This window comes from Mauremys reevesii, linkage group 7 (assembly GCF_016161935.1).
Source record: "Mauremys reevesii isolate NIE-2019 linkage group 7, ASM1616193v1, whole genome shotgun sequence".
Lineage (NCBI taxonomy): Eukaryota > Metazoa > Chordata > Testudines > Geoemydidae > Mauremys > Mauremys reevesii.
The window spans coordinates 100,474,089-100,492,148 of record NC_052629.1 but is presented as its reverse complement, the minus strand read 5'-3'; the positions used below and the strand labels follow the sequence as shown (position 1 = coordinate 100,492,148).

Here is an 18,060-nt window from a genome sequence, read left to right as displayed (position 1 = left end):
CATTGATCCCAGTGAGATTGCACAGTACTTAAATCAAGACAGAATTTGGCTGTTAGCTGTCAACACTCTGCTCCATTTCCAGCTGCTTTTACTTCTCTTACTTACTAGGAAGTTTCTCCTCCTCCAATGAGATATATATCTGGGGCACTTTCTGCCATCATACATACGGATGCTGTACTGTATATGCATTCTGTTGAAAGGTAATTACTAGCGATCTCAATAGTTTATTTGCACAGGGTTCAGCATTAATTTGCTGGGGTAAACTGATATTTAATTCTGATATCCTTGGGGTTGAGGCTAATTGGTCCTTTTGACTCTCCCTAGCTAATTATGCACAACTGACTGGCCCACTCCAACATTTTCAGTCTTTAGGAAGGAATGGATGTATATAGCAGAATTAGGACTATTCTCCGTTCACCAAAATCTCCAGGAAAGATCAGCGGGGGAGAAAGCAGCCTCCCTGGTTTGTACCAACGGGACCTAATATGTTCCACCAGGTCACTCTAGATTCCACATAACAGAACTCTAGGCCTTGAGAGGCCTTACTACAGGGTACTATTATTCCTAGATATTGTAGGGTACCATCTGGAATGGCTGCCAGTTGTAGACTGATGTGGCAGTGCAAGAGCAGCACATTACAGTAGGACCTGCCGAGAACCCTTTGCTACAGAATTGGGGGTTGCTGCCTGCTTTCCTCCACTGAGAAGATTTTTGCTGTGGATTTCATAGAGAACAGGTCTACCTTCCCAGCTTCCTGCCCTATCTCTCCTTCCCTCTGAGTAACTTTCATAGAATCATAGAATCTCAGGGTTGGAAGGGACCTCAGGAGGTCATCTAGTCCAACCCCCTGCTCAAAGCAGGACCAAACCCAACTAAATCATCCCAGCCAGGGCTTTGTCAAGCCTGACCTTAAAAACCTCTAAGGAAGGAGATTCCACTACCTCCCTAGGTAACCCATTCCAGTTCTTCACCACCCTACTAGTGAAAAAGTTTTTCCTAATATCCAACCTAAACTTCCCCCTCTGCAACTTGAGACCATTACTCCTTGTTCTGTCATCTTCTACCACTGAGAACAGTCTAGATCCATCCTCTTTGGAACCCCCTTTCAGGTAGTTGAAAGCAGCTATCAAATCCCCCCTCATTCTTCTCTTCTGCAGACTAAACAATCCCAGTTCCCTCAGCCTCTCCTCATAAGTCATGTGCTCCAGCCCCCTAATCATTTTTGTTGCCCTCCGCTGGACTCTCTCCAATTTATCCACATCCTTCTTGTAGTGTGGGGCCCAAAACTGGACACAGTACTCCAAATGAGGCCTCACCAGTGCTGAGTAGAGGGGAATGATCACATCCCTTGATCTGCTGGAAATGCCCCTACTTATACAACCCAAAATGCCATTAGCCTTCTTGGCAACAAGGGCACACTGTTGACTCATATTCAGCTTTTCATCCACCGTAACCCCTAGGTCCTTTTCTGCAGAACTGCTACCCAGCCATTTGGTCCCTAGTCTGTAGCAGTGCATGGGATTCTTCCGTCCTAAGTGCAGGACTCTGCACTTGTCCTTGTTGAACCTCATCATATTTCTTTTGGCCCAATCCTCTAATTTGTCTAGGTCCCTCTGTATCCTAGCCCTACCCTCCAGCATATCAACCACTCCTCCCAGTTTAGTGTCATCTGCAAACTTGCTAAGGGTGCAGTCCACAGCATCCTCCAGATCGTTAATGAAGATATTGAACAAAACCGGCCCCAGCACCGACCCTTGGGGCACTCCACTTGATACCGGCTGCCAACTAGACATGGAACCATTGATCACTACCCGTTGAGCCTGACCATCTAGCCAGTTTTCTATCCACCTTACCGTCCATTCATCCAGCCCAGACTTCTTTAACTTGCTGGCAAGAATACTGTGGGAGACTGTATCAAAAGCTTTGCTAAAATCCAGAAATAGTACATCCACTGCTTTCCCCTCATCCACAGAGCCGGTTATCTCATCATAGAAGGCAATTAGGTTAGTCAGGCATGACTTGCCCTTGGTGAATCCATGCTGACTGTTCCTGATCACTTTTCCCTCCTTTAAGTGGTTCAGGATTGATTCCTTGAGGACCTGTTCCATGATTTTTCCAGGGACTGAGGTGAGACTGACTGGCCTGTAGTTCCCTGGATCTTCCTTCTTCCCTTTTTTAAAGATGGGCACTACATTTGCTTTTTTCCAGTCATCCGGGACCTCCCCCGATCGCCATGATTTTTCAAAGATAATGGCCAATGGCTCTGCAATCTCATCGGCCAACTCCTTTAGCACCCTCGGATGCAGCGCATCCGGCCCCATGGACTTGTGCTCGTCCAGCTTTCCTAAATAGCCCCAAACTACTTCTTTCTCCACAGAGAGCTGGTCACCTCCTCCCCATACCGTGCTGCAGAGTGCAGCTGTCTGGGAGCTGACCTTGTCTGTGAAGACAGAGGCAAAAAAAGCATTGAGTACACTAGCTGTCTCCACATCCTCTGTCACTAGGTTCCCTCCCTCATTCAGCAAGGGGCCCACACTTTCCTTGACTTTCTTCCTGTTGCTAACATACCTAAAGAAACCCTTCTTGTTACTCCTAACATCTCCGGCTAGCTGCAACTCCAAGTGTGATTTGGCCTTCCTGATTTCACACCTGCATGCCTGAACAATACTTTTATACTCCTCCCTGGTTATTTGTCCAATCTTCCACTTTGCCAAGTTTCAGGTCTCATTACAAATGTTTTGTACAGCTCTACTTGTTACTAGTTTTAGACCTCAGCATTCCAGTTATTTTAACCACTTGGGAGTAAACATTTGTTGTGTTATAAATTTACTTTCCCTTTAGAAGAAACAGACTATAGTTCTTTGCAAGTTAATCTATTGTTCCCACTAGCATGATAACCTTTAGACTGTTCTTCCTTTAGGCAAATTATTGGAAACATATTTTATTGTTCTTGTAACAAAGTATTTTATTGTAAAAAATCAAAGTGATGGGATTTACTATATTTTAAACCTACAGGCAAGAAAATCCAGGACCTAGCACTGAGGAATTTTTAGACAAAGAAGAGCTCATTTAACCAAAACACAAATTGAATTCTTTTTGTTACAGAGGGAAAATATACTTCATCTCTTCTTAAGTGCATTGCTCTTCATAATCTACCATAAAACTTGAAAGTGTCAATCATTGAGATAATTGAAAACATATAATAAATGTAAGGAATGTACAGCTGCTAAATTAACTAGGCATTTAAAAGACAAGAATTTTATTGTAAAAACTTAGTTGTTTTCCCAAGTAAGTTTTACTTCTAATTGTGTTGCACAGAAAAGCTTGATTTTACAGTTAGTGAGGTTTAGAAATTCTTTTCTGTTTAGTCTTTCATCCTTGAGTATTCAGAATAGAAACTACCATGTTTATCATACTTATTTTGACCTTAACCTCTTTTTTTTTAATGAAAGGGAGTTAAAATATTCCAGCTGGCATGTCTCCTGCTGTTGTGAACAGAAAAGAAAAAAAAAGAAAGTAAGAAAAATCTTTGAGTAGTGAGTAAAACCTAATAGCAGAGCCCAAAATCCATAATATTGTTATATGTTATACACCTCTACCCCAATATAATGCTGTCCTCGGGAGCCAAAAAATCTTACTGCGTTATAGGTGAAACTACATTATATCGAACTTGCTTTGATCCACCAGAGTGCGCAAACCCCCCCCCCCCGCTGCCCCCCGGAGCGCTGCTTTACCGCATTATATCAGAATTTGTGTTATATCGGGTTGTGTTATATCGGGGTAGAGGTGTATTTGCTAGTTCTAGTTTTTAGACATACTGAAAACCTGGCATTTTTACCTATGATATAGAAAAGAACTATGATGTAATAGTAAATATCTGAGAGAGTAATAAAGCATATTGCCTAATTTTTACTTTGACGTTTGTTTTGGATTACATAAAGAAAAGGAATTGCAACCAGAGGTAACTATTTTCACCTCTAAACGTATGGTAGTTGTGTCCATTGCAAGTCTCCTTGGGCCAGATCTTTAGCTGGTGTTGACTGGTGTAGATACATTCGTTTCAATGGAATTCACATCAGATGAAGATGTTCTAAATGCATAGATTATGGGTGAGAATCTGATCTGTGTGCAAGTGAGAATCTCCTCTCACTTATATTAGTGTAAATCAGGAGTAACTTAACTAAAGTCAGTGGAGCTACATGAGTGTAAAACAGTTGTTAACACATGGGAACCATGTTAATATTTTTCTTATTTCATCAGTTGTATTCTCAAATGTGTAATCAGCCTAGAGACTCTGTCTGCTCCATGCCATGAAATGCCTGGATATATGTACCTTAGGCCTGGTCTACACTAAGAAGGGGGGTCGAACTAGGGTACGCAAATTCAGCTACGTGAATAGCGTAGCTGAATTCGAAGTACCCTAGTTCGACCTACTCACCCGTCCAGACGCGGCAGGGTCGAACTCCGCGGCTGCCCTGTTGACTCCGCCACCGCCGTTTGCAGTGGTAGAGTACCGGAGTCGACCGCAGTGCTTCCGGAGTTCGAACTATCGCGTCTAGATCAGACGCGATAGTTCGAACTCCGAGAAGTCGAACTCACCATGTCGACCGGGAAGGTAAGTGTAAACCTACCCTCAGTGTCTATGAGGGACTATGCTGGACATCCTCAGTGAGAGAGGCCTAGAACTGAGAAAGCCTTGGTCTAAAATTCTTCTGATTACAGCTAGGAACTAGATCTAAGCCCACCTAAGTAACAGTATCTAATGGGCAGGGAAATAGGATGAGAGGCAATTGTTCAAGGTACTTAGGACCTATCTTATTAAAAGCTTTGTATGTCAACATTAAGACCACGGATTAAATCCTTTTGACCATTAGTAGCCAGTGAAATAATGAAATATTGATGGAATGAGTATTGCAAATTTAGGCCTTTTATGAATACTATCTCAAAAATAACTAATTATAGCCCAGAAAGGAATTATTACAATAATTCCTACATTTTACAAAAACAAGTAACACTTTCACATAAATGTCATTGTTATTTCTTCTGGGTCCAGTTTGCATAAGAAAATTAGGTCTATATCAAATCTGTTGTAGTTAGCCAATATTACATTGGACTTGAAGGCTGCTAATGGCCTGGTAACATAAAATGACAAACAAAATTCTCTAACAATATTAAAACAAAAAAAACTATTTTCACATAGGATGTTCACCATCACATATACAGATATAATTGATTTGTTCATTGTGCTGTGCTAGTACTTAAAGGGCACATAATGATAAAATTATGTTTAATGGATTGATAATGATGACATTGTGTCGTGGTGCCTTTTCAACACAGTGATAGTGTTTCAATTTGTAAATTTTATATGCTAACAAAAAAAAAATCTTCCTAGCAAGCTGCAAACTTTTAAAGACGTTAAGTCTGCCAAATTATAGCCACTTACTTTTGCCTAACATACTTTCAGCTTAGACCCATATAGCGGCTGCCAAACTTGTTTCTTTTCATTACCTGTTCTATGTCTGGCTTGAAGTTTAGATTTTAGAAAATGGAAAAAAGCTGTTTGTGAAATCACCAGGCTCTTGAGCTCTTAGTTTCCTCTTAGTATCAATGTTTATTTATTTAGGTTTGGGCTGGGTTTCAAAAGATGAAATTGGAAACAGAGAAGGTGACTCTGAATACTATTTATCTGTATGTAAGAGAACATTCAATGTACGTTTAATTTAAAAAATTGCTGTTTCCTACAAGAGGGAGATATTTTTCACATTGTTAAAACATTTTTAGAGGTCACTAGGTGGTCATGTCACCAGCAGGGAGTTGTTGTTTGGCAGGCTGCATTAGCAGTTAGTAACAAATGCCTCCCATGATTCTGTGTTCAAAAGGAGTTGCTTTGCAAGTAACAAATACTTACAACCTGAGAACTGAAGTATAAAAAGTAGTGACAGGGGAAAATGTTTGGAAATGTAAAACAGCATCTTTAGTGGCCAAATTGGAGTGTTTGGGGAGTTGAAGATTACATGTCTACTTTATACTTAAGTTTAGAGTTTACAGAAGCAATAATATCTTAACTACTGCATTTGGCAGTCACATCATTTCTAGTTAGTAAAGCACTGTTAATTTGTGGTCTGCCATAGTTCTTGGTTTGGGATATAATTAGTGCTCTTACAATAATGGTTATAGAACCCACACCAATTGTTTAATAGATTCTATTTTTCTGTGTTGTTCTGAGTATTTGGATAATCAATAATCACTGATGAATAAAAATCCTGATTTTATTTAACATAGGCCTAGAAATATACAAAGTAATTTTAAAAAGTAAAGAAAGATATTAATAACAAAGCCTCTGGAGGAAAATTAGACCTGACTTACACATCAAGAAAAGGGACCAATTTTGAAAGTTGCTTCTCTTAATCTTTACCATTTTTAATTAATCAATATATACTGGGCAGTATAATTACTACTAAATAGTAGTATTTATAAGGTAAAGGTAATATCAGCTGGACTGAAAACATTCTCGTTTCACTGTATATGTAAACACACTTTATTAGCAGTTCATATTAGCAATAATTGTAGTTTCTCTCTTTTAGTATAAACTGCACTTGTTTCCTGTGACTATAGTATAGAAGTTATGACTATTATCATACTATTGCAGCTGTGATCAGATCATCCCACCCTGCAGAAAAAGCCCTATAGAGGGGCTCTGGAAGGAGGTAATCTTCTTGATCATCCCCACCTGATGTTATTCCCTGATTGTTCACTTGTAGGGTCTACTTTGATAAGCACCCCAGCCCTGGCCTCTGGTGTCCATTCTACTCCCACTTGCCACAGTAGCCTCCAAAACCACCCCCCGATGCTCCATGCAAATACAGCCCCATATTGGGCTATGTTATTTTTTTTTTGCCCAAGTTCTTCACAGCCAGAGTGGGGCCAGAAATGGCTGGCCCAGTCTGAATCCTCCAGACTCAGAGATGATTGTGCCACAGAGGCAACTGAGCCATGTTGAAAGAGGATATCTGCATGTGGAGTGTCCCCTTCCCATATTGCAGTGGCGTGGACAATCTTTACCATACAGTTCAGCTTTCTTTTACCAGGAAGCTAAAGGGGTTTAGTTTCTGGAAGGAACTGTAGGATTCATGTCAAATTCTTTAGCGTATAAGGTAGCACACACAAAAAAAAGTTCAAATCTACAAACAAGCTCAGATTTAGTGTGATTGAAACAGTTCATCCAGCTATGGATAGGCTTGATCTTAATAGCCATGTAAATAAATGGAATATAACCTTCTAAAGAGATTTGTAGAAAATCAGTGAAGGAATGGTGAACCTCTTTGGAATCTTTCTGCAAGATAGTTGTGCTTTTGAGAGAGACAGACATAATTTTTGTTCCTTGTAAGTGAACACAAACAGAGTAAAGTCGAGAATAGGGTATTAACATATGTACAATGACAATTTATTTGTAATTCAATACTTTTTATTTTCATGCAGAAAAAAAATATTTGTCCAGATCACCATCAGGTAAGATGCTAGAATTGTAGTGTCTGGAGATGGTAAATTTAATCTCATTTTTCTACTCTGCCATTTTTAGTCTGTGGCATTAAGTTTCACTTGCAAAACTAAGCCTCACCCAATACAATCACAGTAATTAATAAATACATAGGCCTCAACCCTTTGATACATTAGAGCTGCTTGTGGCACAGAGGAATTCTTTGTGGACAGAGACCCACTGTAGTGATTCTTATGCCACCCCTCTTTCATGTGGAGGTATAGCTGATTTTCAGCTACCATAATGGCTGGTGGACATTGTTTGCAGCTAGTACAAATTACAACAGCCCTGTAGCTGCTCTGATTTATTCAAGGGGTTGTACTAGAGCAGGGGTCGGCAACCTTTCAGAAGTGGTGTGCCAAGTCTTCATTTATTCACTCTAATTTAAGGTTTTGCATGCCGGTAATACATTTTAACGTTTTTAGAAGGTCTCTTTCTATAAGTCTATAATATATAACTAAACTATTGTTGTATGTAACGTAAATAAGGTTTTTAAAATGTTTAAGAAGCTTCATTTAAAATTAAATTAAAATGACCGGTGGCCAGGACCCGGGCAGTGTGAGTGCCACTGAAAATCAGCTTGCGTGCCAACTTCGGCACGCGTGCCATAGGTTGCATATCCCTGTACTAGATCATCAGCTGGTTGGCCCAGAATGAAAGGGATGTAAAAGCAATTTCCCCTTCCCATCCCACTAGATGCACTAAGGACTCCTTTGCTATAACAGTGGATCTCGCCATAACTATTACATGTCAGATTTACATATCAAAAGTCCTGCACAAACATTAATTAGCAGTTTATCTTCTTTCACCATAAAATGTGCATTTATTAGACATTGCAGTAATTGCAAGGTAGACTTTTCTCCTTTAAAATACAGGCGTAGCAGACAATCCCCTCTTAGAAAACAAGGTAAGCTGTCAGCAAACCTGAGTGTACCTTTCCCAGTCACTAAAGGCTTCTGTTTATCAACTACAGCTTTCCTATGGGAGGAAGCACTGATACTCAATCTTCCATGATCTTCTGAAGCTTAATCTCCTCTGACTTCATGGAAGCTTCAGTAATACTCTATAAATGTGAACTGAATATATCACCTTGCATAAGAATCAAGTACATTCCATTTAGCCCAAACAATTGGAGATATTTGTGTTTATCTGAGTGACTTCCACAAATGTTCATTAACGTGGAACTACCTCTTTTACTTTTCCATTGATCTGGGCATTCACTTTTACTGTGTGGCTTCTCTCCAAATTAGACTGGACAACAAAGTGAGTGATCATATTTAAAAATGTAAACCTCAACAAAAATGTAAGCTTAAATATGGCTGTTTCATATGCCCACCGAACCATGCCATCACTCTTGTATGCTGCCCAATTACAGTGAATGAGCAAGAATCAGTATTTCACTGAAAGGTTCCAAGGCGGTAACAGAATAGGTCAACAGCATTCTGTCACACAAGCCTGGTCTACACTAGGCGTTTAAACCGGTTTTAGGAGCGTAAAACCGATTTAACGCCACAACCGTCCACACTAGGAGGCACCTTATATCGATTTTAATGGCTCTTTAAACCGGTTTCTGTACTCCTCCCTAACGAGAGGAGTAACGCTAGTATCGGTATTAACATATCGGATTAGGGTTAGTGTGGACGCTGATCGACGGCATTGGCCTCCGGGAGCTATCCCACAGTGCACCACTGACCGCTCTGGACAGCAATCTGAACTCGGATGCAGTGGCCAGGTAGACAGGAAAAGCCCCGCGAACTTTTGAATATTTCCTGTTTGCCCAGCGTGGAGCTCCGATCAGCACGGGTGGTGATGCAGTTAAAAATCAAAATAAAGAAAGAGCTCCAGCATGGACGATGCGGACGTGATCGCTGTAAGGGCAGGCAAATCTGTTCTATCAGCGCTCCGTTACAGAAGACGAAATTCAAAATCATTTTTTAAATATCTCCAGACAGATGCCATAGCAGGGACTCAGCGCACTGCTGCGTGGCAAGTGTAACGGAAAGCCAAAGAATCAAATGGACGCTCATGGACTGGAGGACTCAAGCTATCCCACAGTTCCTGCAGTCTCTGAAAAGCATTTGCATTCTTGGCTGAGCTCCAAATGCTTCTAGGGTCAAAAACAGTGTCCGCGGTGGGTCAGGGCATAGCTAGGCAATTTACGCACCCCCCCACCCACCCCCAGAAGTGAAAGGGAAAACAATCCTGTCTTGACTCTTTTACATGTCACCCTATCTTTACTGAATGCTGCAGATAGACACGATGGTGCAGCACTCAACACCAACATCCTTGCTCCCCCCCCGCCATGGGTGGCTGATGGTACAATAAGACTGATACCCATTGTCATCATCAGCCTATTGGCACATGGGGCAGTGCAAAAGGCCTGGTAACCATGCGTACTAGCATCGGTCAGGTCGATCAAGGGCGCCTGGACCTAATTTTTCCTGGTAGATGGTACAATATGGCTGATAACCATCATCATCATAGCAACAGGGGGCTGAGCTTCATCAGCCCTCACCCTTCATGTGTAAAGAAAAGATTCAATTGCCCCTGGACTAGCAGCAGGATGCTGGGCTCCTCTCCTCCACACTCCTTAATGTCCTATGTGGACTATCATAGCAACTGGAGGCTGCCTTCCACTCATTTCTCACTAACAAGTATTCCTGCATTCTTTATTACTTCATCACACAAGTGGGGGGACAATGCTATGGTAGCCCAGGAAGGCTGGGGAAGAATGGAATGAACAGGTGGGGTTGTTGCAGGAGCACCCCCTGTGAATAGCATACAGCTCATAATCTATGCAGGATCTGACACAGAGCAGCTGTGCTCTCTGGTTCTCTGATACAGTGGTTCTCTAGTACACTTGCCCATATTCTAGGCAGGACTGATTCTATTTTTAGATACCAAAAAGGAGGGATTGACTCAGGGAGTCATTCCCAATTTTGGCTTTTGCGTCCCTGGCTAAGAGCAGCCAGGGGCACTTATGACAGCAGCAAATGGAACAGTGCAAAAGGACTGGTAGCCATGCACATCTTATTACCAATTTATGGTATGGTAGATGGTACAGTATGGCTGATAACCATCGCTGCTATCATGCAAAAGCAAAAGCATGCAGCTGTGTAGCACTGCTGAATCGCCTTTGTGAGTGGCATCTAGTACACATACGGTGACAGTCACAAAAGGCGAAACAGGCTCCATGATTGCCATGCTATGGCATCTTCCAGGGCAATCCAGGGAAAAAAAGGCATGAAATGCTTGTCTGCCGTTGCTTTCCCAGCGGAAGGAGTGACTGACGACATTTACCCAGAACCACCCGCGACAATGATTTTTGCCGCATCAGGCACTGGGATCTCAACCCGGAAATTCAAAGGGGAGGGGGAGGCTGCGAGAACTATGGGATAGCTACGGAATAGCTACCCACAGTGCAATGCTCCAGAAATCGACGCTAGCCTCGGACCGTGGACGCACACCACCGATTTAATGTGTTTAGTGTGGCCGCGCACACTCAATTTTATACAATCTGTTTTGTTAAACCAGTTTATGTAAATTCGGAATAATCCCATAGTGTAGACGTACCCACAGTTACAGTTATATTTTGAAGAACTTGCGCTCAAGCACCAGAGAGGACTTGAGGGCCAATTTGTAGGCTAGCAGTAAGTCCTGGAAAGGAATTAACTTTGTTTGTAGTTGGTACTTTTTCTCCATTTTCTGTGTCCATATCTCTGTTTATTAGCAAGAGCAGAGGGTCCAAACGTTCACTGTTCCCCAATTCAGCAGATGCTAAGTCCTTCTCCATTCCCCATTTGAAATGCCATTTTCTTCCCCATCACCTTCCTACCTGTGACTACTTCTGTTTCCATATACAGATTTCTGTACACAACCCAGTGTCTTTCTAGAGCCTTGTCTGTCATATCTTTTTATGGTGTGGCCCTCAGGCTCTGCCCACAACTTCCATGTGCAGAGAGAAACATGGAAAAAAACCTCCCAACTTACTGAAAACTCCTAACTAGGGCTCCTGGGTCTTTAAGAGTATTTCGTCCCACAATATTTAGATGGTACTATGATCTGCTGATGTTATCCCTGTACTGAATTCATTTTTATCAACCACCATTGCTCTACTCAGCAGTATACTATTTTCTATCTCAGTCTCTGAGTCTATTTATTCCCAGATGAAAATTATGTTAAACTAGCATTAAGGTCAAGCACACATCAATAATTTAAGAATAGAAATATTACAGGGATGTAATCATCCCAAAAACAAGGGTTACAAACCCAGAAAATTCATAATTAGTGTAAAAATTTAAAATAAATCCAGACACGTTAAAATATGAAAATGCTCAGTTAAGACATCCAAACACCCTTTATTCCACCTACTAGTGACACTATACAATAACTATAGAGTTGTTATTAGTGCATAATAGTGTATACCTGGGGTAGGCAACCTGTGGCACGCAAGCTGATTTTCAGGTCCTGGCTACTGGTCCGGGGGGCTCTGCATTTTAATTTAATTTTAAATGAAGCTTCTTAAACATTTTAAAAACCTTATTTGCTTTGCATACAACAATAATTTAGTTATATATTATAGACTTATAGAAAGAGACCTTCTAAAAACTTTAAAATGTATTACTGGCACGTGAAACCTTAAATTAGAGTGAATAAATGAAGACTTGGCACGCCACTTCTGAAAAGTTGCCAACCCCTGGTGTATACAATCCAAGATTAGATAAAAATAGTTCCTAAAGAAAAAAATAATTGTTTTTCTTATGATGCCACTACAGGGTTGAATTTGGAATGTTTGGATGCCTTAACTGTCCATTTCTATACTTTAGCTGTGGGGTTGCCATTAGCAAAATGCCTTCTTTCAAAATGGCTGCCGCTTCGCATTGTTCTCAGTGGGATTGTAGTCAAACTACTCTCAGGGCAGCTTAAATAGCGTTGTTCAGTTTGTAGATCATTCAAGAAGAGGACTCAGGTGGCATGGGATTGTTGCCTCAAGTAGCACCTGCTTAAGCCGGCTATGTGGCCTAATCTAGTACCAAGTTCTTCCATGGGCTGAAGATCACCCTTGGGCTTGGACAGCACTGCTGCCTCCCGTTCTGAGGCAGGCACCTCTCCGAAGAGAAACAGGACCTGTTCTCCGTTGTTGGTGCAGAGGAAAAAGTCTCATAAGACTGAGACCACTCCAGGTCTCAGGGTGGCTCCTCTGCCTCCCCCAGGAAAAGCGTGGACTTCCACAGGGCCTGCTTTGGCATGCGGGATGTAGCAGGTACCTCTGCCCCTTCCCTGGAACTGAGGAGGGAGGGAGGTCAGAAACCCATACTGTTGACTCCACTTCTGGTCTCCAGGCATCTGTTGAGTCCAGTATCAACAAGGGCAATGCCAGCACCAATTGTATCCATGGTGTCAATGTACCAGCTTGCAGTGGACCTGCTCAGCCTTTTGGTTCTGTCCTCATCACTGGTCCAGGACTTTCTGGGACTTTGCGCTTTTGACAACCCCTCCAATGGAGCCTGCCACTGAATTGTCAAGCCCCTCAGTACCACACCCAGATCCTCCCCTTCCAGTGGTTCAGATGGAACCGATACCGGAATCATTATGTGGGATCTTGGTACTGAGACCCTTGATGGCCCCACGACAGTCAGTGCTACAGATACTTCCATGGGGACTTTCACTACCCTCAACATTGATGCACTCGGGTGCTCCATTATGTCTCTTTGAGCCAGAACTAGCGCTGCCTGCAGCACTGACATGTTGAGTACCAATGGTACTGGCTTCATTGGGGGCACTAATTCCTGCTTTGTTCTGGGCGATGGGTGAATCAGACTGCCTATTGGCTCCTTTGGGAGTCACTCCGACCATGTCTCCAAGATCCTGAGGCTCTTCTGCTTCCAAGTTAATGTAGTCATCCTCCTGCTTTGCATCACCTGATGAGCTCTGAGGGTCGCCAATGGACTAGCATGGCTCCCAGGGTTGGCATGCAACCCATGGCCGGAATGGAGGACCCATGACTCGGCCCCTACTGGCCACCGATGCCCTACCCATATTAGTGGCCTCCTTGGACTCAGTGGGACGCTCCTTGCTTATGGAGATTCCACTTGTCATCTCTTGTTCAAAGGCAAGATCACCCACCAAATCAGTGGTGGATCAGCCGCAAGCCCAGGCATCATCTGTTTTCCTCCCTGATGAGCGAGCAGGGTCCTCCTGTCTGGCTATGTCATCCTGGGAGTAAGAGCTGGCTTTGGCTCAACCAAGAGCCTTGTCCTCATCTCCAGACGATGCCATATTGCCTGGTTCATCCTCCCCTTCCATACCAAAGGACTTTAAGGTGTACCAGGACTTTTTATGCCACATAGTCACTTCCATTGGCATCCTGATAGAATTTCTCCAGGAGAACACCCACGGCTGGTGGACATTTTATAGCCCTTTGTTCTTGGGAGAGTGGTCCTCCCAATTAATAATGCACTCCTCGAGCCACCGAGAGCCCTCTGTAGTATATTGGCCTTGGTACTACTGGTGGCTAAGCACATGGAGAAGTGCTTCTTCATTCCTATGCATGGATTTGAAGGGTTCTATTCCCATCCAGTCCTGAATTCCCTGGTTGTAACGGCAGTGATTGATAGGGCCCCTGCAGGATAAGTTCATGTCCACCCCCAAGGACAGAGACTCCAAGCAGTTGGACCTTCTGGATCTATACCTCATCGTCCCTACAGATGAGGATCACACATCAACAAGCTTTGCTGTCCAAATATGATTTTTCTTGAACCAGTTGCCTGAGGCCTTGCGTGAGGAGTTTCGGGCATTTATCACAGAAGATCCCTGCTGTCTGCCCTTGATGTTGCAGACACTTTGGCCAAAGTTATGGCCCCTGCGGTTACTATGAGGAGGGCTTCCTGGCTGTAAAACTCTGGGATTGCTTTGGTTGTCCAGCAAGCTACTGAGGACTTGCCCTTTGATGGGTGGATCTTGTTCTTGGAAAAGACTGATGACACTTTGACGCTAAGGATTCAAGGGCTACCTTGCGGTCCATGGGAGTGTACATGCAAGAATGTTGCTCACAGCACTCCTTTGCACAGCCTTTCCCCCTGAAGCATTGGAACATATCCAGAAAGAGGGCTAGATCTCAGAAGAGGAAGCAGTTGTGCTTGGGGTTTGATCAGTCCTCACGCCCTCCTCCAGTGCCCGCTAAGCACGCACATTGACACCATGCTCCGGAGCACTGTTCCAGTCATTGTGCTGCCCTCTTCATTCACCTTTCCCTTTGGAGACAGCGTGGCCAGTTTTTACCATTCTTGGAGCTTGATCACCTCCAACAGTTGGGTCCTAGTCAGATTGGGTTACGCCATCCAGTTCCTCTCCTTACCTGCTCCTCATGGTCCCTCTTCAGGGACTCCTCTCACAAGACACTGCTCATGAAGCAGGTCAGGTCAGCTCTCTGCTGATGTTGGGAGCAGTAATGGAAGTTCCGCTGGAACGTGGGGCCACGACTTCTGCTCCCTGATAATTTCTGATACCAATACCCAAGGGAGGGATGAGATTCATTCTCGACCTTCGTGGGCTCAACAAATCAATCAAATACATGAAGTTTTGCATGGTCACTTTATTGGTATCCTCCCAGAGCTGTCTCAGAATGACTGGATCACTGTTCTGGACATTCAGGAAACCTATTTCCATGCAGTTCTGCCAAGCCAGAAAATGTCTTCATTGTGTGGTAGGAGGATGCCAATTTCATGATGCAGTTCTCCCATTTGGCCTCTCTTCTGCCCCCCAAGTTGGCGCCAAATGCATGGCTGTGGTTATGGCATATGTCAGGAGGAAAGAAATACATATTTTCCTGGACCTTGATGATTGGTTACTGAGGGGCAGTTCCAGAGAGGAGGTTCTTTTTCCATCAACTCCACATTGCATTTGCTCAACCATCAGAAAGTCAACCTTGGCTCCCATGCAAAAAATCAAGTTAATTGGTGCCCTGTTAGATTCCACAAAGTCAAGAGCACTTCTGCTGACCAACCACTTTCAGGGAATTCAACAGCTCTGCCTCAGTCTGCAAGCCCTTCATGACAGTTCAGATGCGTCTTAGCCTGTTGGGATACATGTCCACTTGTACGCAGGTGGTCCAGTTTGGCAGATTGCACCTTAGCCCGCTTCAGGTCTACTGCCTTGCTCTATGTTCTCTGGATAGACCTTCCTCCACTAGTCCTATACTCCTTCTGCTGGTGGGCATCACCATGCAATGTTTGCCAGGAAATCCCCTTCACTCAGTCCTTTCCAACCAAGTCAGTGGTTACCGACGCTTCCCTTCTGGGTTTTGAGGGTACATCTGGGCTCACTGAGTGGTAGGGCCTGTGGTCAGAACAGGAACCCTCACTCCATCTCAACATGCTGGAACTTCAGACCATCTACAATGCATGTCGTGTCTTCTGGGACCATATCAGACACTTGGTGGTTTACATACTCACCGACAATACCATTGTGATGTACTATGTGAACAAACAAGGGGGAGCACATTCCAGGTTACTCTGCCTAGAGGCGATCAACCTGTGACAATTCTCCATCAAAAAAGACATTGCTCCCATAGCAGTCTACTTGCTGGTGATGCAGAATTGTCTCACGACCATCTCAGCAGGGTTTTTTTTCCGAGCCATGAGTGGTCCCTGATGCTGAGTGTCCTCTGGGTCATCTTCACAACGTGGGGCATCCTTATGATCAATCTGTTTGTGATGAGAGAAAACAGAAAGTGTTGCCTATTCTGCTCTCAGGGGAGTGGAAGGGCTCAACCTGGGCTCCCTCTGTGACGCCTTCCACTGCAGCTGGCAGTTGACTCTTCCAAATGCCTTTCCCCCTGTTCTGATAATTCCTCAGGTAATCCTGAAGCTCAAGGCAGCTCACGCCAAGCTCATTCTCATTGCTCCGGTGTGACCGAGACAGTGCTAGTTCTCAGACCTTCTGGCTCTGTCAGTTCAGCCTCCCATATGCTTCTTCTCCATCCCAACCTGCTCACCTTCCATGGCCTCACCTTCCATCTTGTGCTCAGCTCTCTGCACCTTACAACACAACTGCTGTATGGCTGAATGAAGAGAAGAGCTGAAATTTCAGTAGACTCTGAGCCCCCATCCCTGGACGGGGTATTGCTTGTGAGTCACCTAAGTGGAATACACGTCTGCGTCACATCTCGAAGAACCACAGTTACAGTAAGTAACCATGTCTTTGATTGCTAGACTGAAGTTCTTTTATGTAATAAACTGAATCTGAAACTTTTTTTTGTATTACTTGTAATCTGAAACTCTTTTTCACTCCAGAAGGTGGAGGGAAAACACAGAGATGAGACTATTCATTAATTTGGTTTAGTGTTAGAACATATGACTCATTTAAGAGGTCCTGGGCTCTCAGCTATTATTATATATGTTGCCGGTTTATGTATTTTAATATCAATGATTAATCATTACATGAATTAAAATTAATGAGAATTAAAATTATTTTAAAGGCATAGTAAGCCTATTGTAGTTATGAAATTAACCAAATTATTGAAAATAAGTCAGCCTGTGCTTTTATTTGTATGTTTGCTTTTTAAAAGTGAAAGGCCGAAGTTTCTTCATTCCCCTTCCCCCCCAAGGACCTCTTGTGCACCCCCAGTTTGCACAGCACTAAGCTAGGGTCCATCTCATAATCCAGAAAAATACAAATATCTATTAGTGTTCCCTTCTGATTCTTTTTTCAATATCCCTTTCCCCAGTTTCTGCATGGCCATCTTACGTGGGGAAAGAGTAGACTTGTTTGCAACCTGACTCAGAGGTTGAGGCAAATGTTTTAAATTCATTACCAGAATACAGTCGACCATTGTTACAAGGATTATATGCCTAGAGAATATGAATTGCATTTACATTTGGATTTGGATTGTAGATGTGTGGATTTAATAATTGCAACACTTGATATTCTTGACAGGACAGCCATCTACAATAATTAATATATAGTCCTTTACATGACAATGAGAAAAGCTAGAGCCTACCTTTTCCCATGGATATGCAGGTACTGTTTCTATCAGCACTGGATCCTTTGAACAGTAGTACTGATATTTAAGACATAAACAGCTATTTCCTATCACCTGTTCAATGTGTTTTTTCATGTGTGGCAAGTAAACAGATGTCTCTAAAGTCTCTCAAGGATTTCATTTCACATAGAAATAGTAATTATGATGCTATTTGCTTAAGTAGTATTCCTCCTTTTTAGTGGGAGTTCATCCCAGAATGGAAAGCATCACTTGTGTGACCCACTAGGCCACCCATACTTTGAGTTTGAGAGCGTTTTCCATAGCAGCTAATTCTTACTGTTTCTATTACAATTCTTTCCAGATGTGTTGTTGATTCAAGTAGTATTTGAAATGATTCTTAGAAACCTTTTCTCTCTTCTATGTTTTGGAGTCTATAGTTTGTTTAAGGTCATCATGACCTGTAGTTTTGTACGTTATTTTAACAAATTCAAACATATACAGGCCCATTCATCTAATTGAAAATGTCTTCTGTTTGATACTA

The 18,060-nt window shown here is 42.9% G+C and overlaps 1 protein-coding gene across 3 annotated transcripts in view; it reads left to right on the top strand.

Annotated features, from left to right (window-relative positions):
* ERC2 (ELKS/RAB6-interacting/CAST family member 2) overlaps positions 1 to 18,060 on the top strand; it is an 801,227-nt gene that overhangs the window by 542,276 nt on the left and 240,891 nt on the right. Inside the window, exon 17 of one of the 3 annotated variants that reach the window (XM_039482085.1) lies at positions 7,480 to 7,509. The exons of the other annotated variants lie outside the window; for them this stretch is intronic. Within the exon in view, the coding sequence (XP_039338019.1) occupies positions 7,480 to 7,509 (30 nt within the window). The remainder of the gene's footprint in view (positions 1 to 7,479; positions 7,510 to 18,060) is intronic. 3 annotated transcript variants of the gene reach the window in all.